Source organism: Crocuta crocuta, unplaced genomic scaffold, assembly GCF_008692635.1.
Source record: "Crocuta crocuta isolate KB4526 unplaced genomic scaffold, BGI_CrCroc_1.0 scaffold443, whole genome shotgun sequence".
Classification (NCBI taxonomy): Eukaryota; Metazoa; Chordata; class Mammalia; order Carnivora; family Hyaenidae; genus Crocuta; species Crocuta crocuta.
This window is the reverse complement of record NW_027529446.1, coordinates 622,907-624,723: the sequence shown is the minus strand read 5'-3', so window position 1 is coordinate 624,723 and position 1,817 is coordinate 622,907. Positions and strand designations below refer to the sequence as shown.

At 65.7% G+C, this 1,817-nt stretch overlaps 1 protein-coding gene across 1 annotated transcript in view; it reads right to left on the bottom strand.

The window, feature by feature from the left end:
• The window catches only part of ATP5F1D (ATP synthase F1 subunit delta), a 4,644-nt gene extending 3,036 nt beyond the window's left edge, over nt 1–1,608 (bottom strand). Inside the window, exons 1-2 of the mRNA XM_077760600.1 lie at nt 1,567–1,608; nt 116–192 (exon numbers count right to left, since the gene is read on the bottom strand). Of these exons, the coding sequence (XP_077616726.1) occupies nt 116–192; nt 1,567–1,608 (119 nt within the window). The remainder of the gene's footprint in view (nt 1–115; nt 193–1,566) is intronic.
• Nucleotides 1,609–1,817: the final 209 nt, after the last annotated feature.

Here is a 1,817-nt window from a genome sequence, read left to right as displayed (position 1 = left end):
GCGCTGGCCCCAGCTCCGCCCGGCCGCCGCCCCCGCGCGCCGGTGACGCACGGACGCGTGCGCGGGCGGCCCGGGGCTCCGCTGACGTTACCGCGACTCGCGCAGCCTCGCTCACGGCGCTGACGTCACCACTCCGCCCCCGCGCACACGCAGGTGGCGCCCCAGGCCAGGCCCCCGGACCCACATCTTGGTCTGAGGGAAAACACGGAGTGTGGGTTGGACGGGGCTGGGGCCCTTGGATGCGCAGGGGTGCAGGGGTGCAGGCTGCAGAGGGGGTGGTGTCGCACCTGGGCAGGTGCGTTGCGACAAAGTGTTGTTCCCCAACCCCAGGGGCTGCCTGTGCAGCATCCCTGCCTTTCAGCGTCTTGGCCGCCTGTGGCCGACAAAGGAGGGAGGGCCCAGGCCTAGTGGCCAAGCCCCCCGCCCCCTCCGAGCCAGCTGTGAGGGGACATCCTGGCCCTGGGGGAGGGGGGTGTGCGGAGGGAAGCCCTACTCTCGTTCCTCGGGGTGCGTCCTGTGCTCAGCCCCAGCCTTTCCCAGCGCTCAGGGCCCCACCTGGGGGCAAACCTAACTGCCTGATCGTTTGGCTCCTCGAACCCATCTGTTGCACAATTTTTGTCCAGTTTTGACTCCAGGGTGGACTGTGGGTAAAGGCCCCAGCTGTTACTCAAGTCCCAAACCCAGGGTTACCCTGGAGACCTCCCGTGGGCCCATCGGCAAGGCCTGCCCACTCAGTTGGGCCACTGTGGCCACCATCACCGGTGTGGATGGCCCCGGCCTCCTCCCCTGTCCTGGCTGCAAGAGCCTTCACCCACAGCCAGAGGCACCGTGTCATTCTCCCGCTGGGAACCACAAGACGGCTGTCCTTGTTCCTTCCACCAGAACACGTTGATCTACACACACAGCTTCTTACCTCAGGTCCTTTGCACATCCAGCTCCCACTCACTGAAGCCAGCTCTGCTGAATCTTTATCCACTTACCGAGCACATTCTTGTCTCCAGCGTGCCAGCCCTGTGCCATGCCTGGGGACCCAGCTCCTGACTGGGAACTCACCCCTGTAGTGGGGGAAGGGGTGAGGAGCAACAATACACTGGCACAAATAACAGACGACATGAGGGCCGTGGAAAGAAGCAGGGGACTGAAACGTGGGGTGTGAGTTGCTGTGTTACCAGAGGTAGTCATGAGGAGACACAATGGGACTTGGCCATTTGGGAGGCAGTGGAAGGAGGCCTGGGAGTGAACCTTGAAGCTGGGCGGGGAAAGAGCCAGACAGGCCCAGCACCTGCAAGTGCAAAGGCACTGAGGTTGAACTGGCAGTTTCAGTTTTCACTGGAGAAAGGGTGCCATCGCGGGGTGGTGAGCGTGGGGCAGGTGGGCTGGCCGAGGACCCAGGCCAGGCCAGTGCAGGCTGGTGTCCTAAGCATCTGGAAGGACGAGGCACGACCCTCTGAGGAGGGGGAGCAGCTGTGGGATTCACCAGGCATGGAGGTTCTGCCAGAGTCGTTCCGGTGCCCCCGGGCTAGGCGGGCGCCCCGGCAGGGGCAGATTGTACTACTTTGGCCCCACCGCTCGCCCCAGCAAGGCAAAGCGCCCGGTGACGCTGACCATGCCCGCAGCACATCGGGCGTGTGTGCGACGCCGCCTGGACTCCATCCTCACGCCCCCCAGGTTGCGGGAGGCCAAGGAGGGGCACCGATGCACCCGTCCCCTCCCCTACGTTCCCGGCCCCCGGTCCCTCCGGGCGCCGGCGAGGGTCGGGCGGAGCGCCGCAGGGGAGGGGGTGGAGACTCGGTCGCGCGGGGAGAGGACGGCTCGCA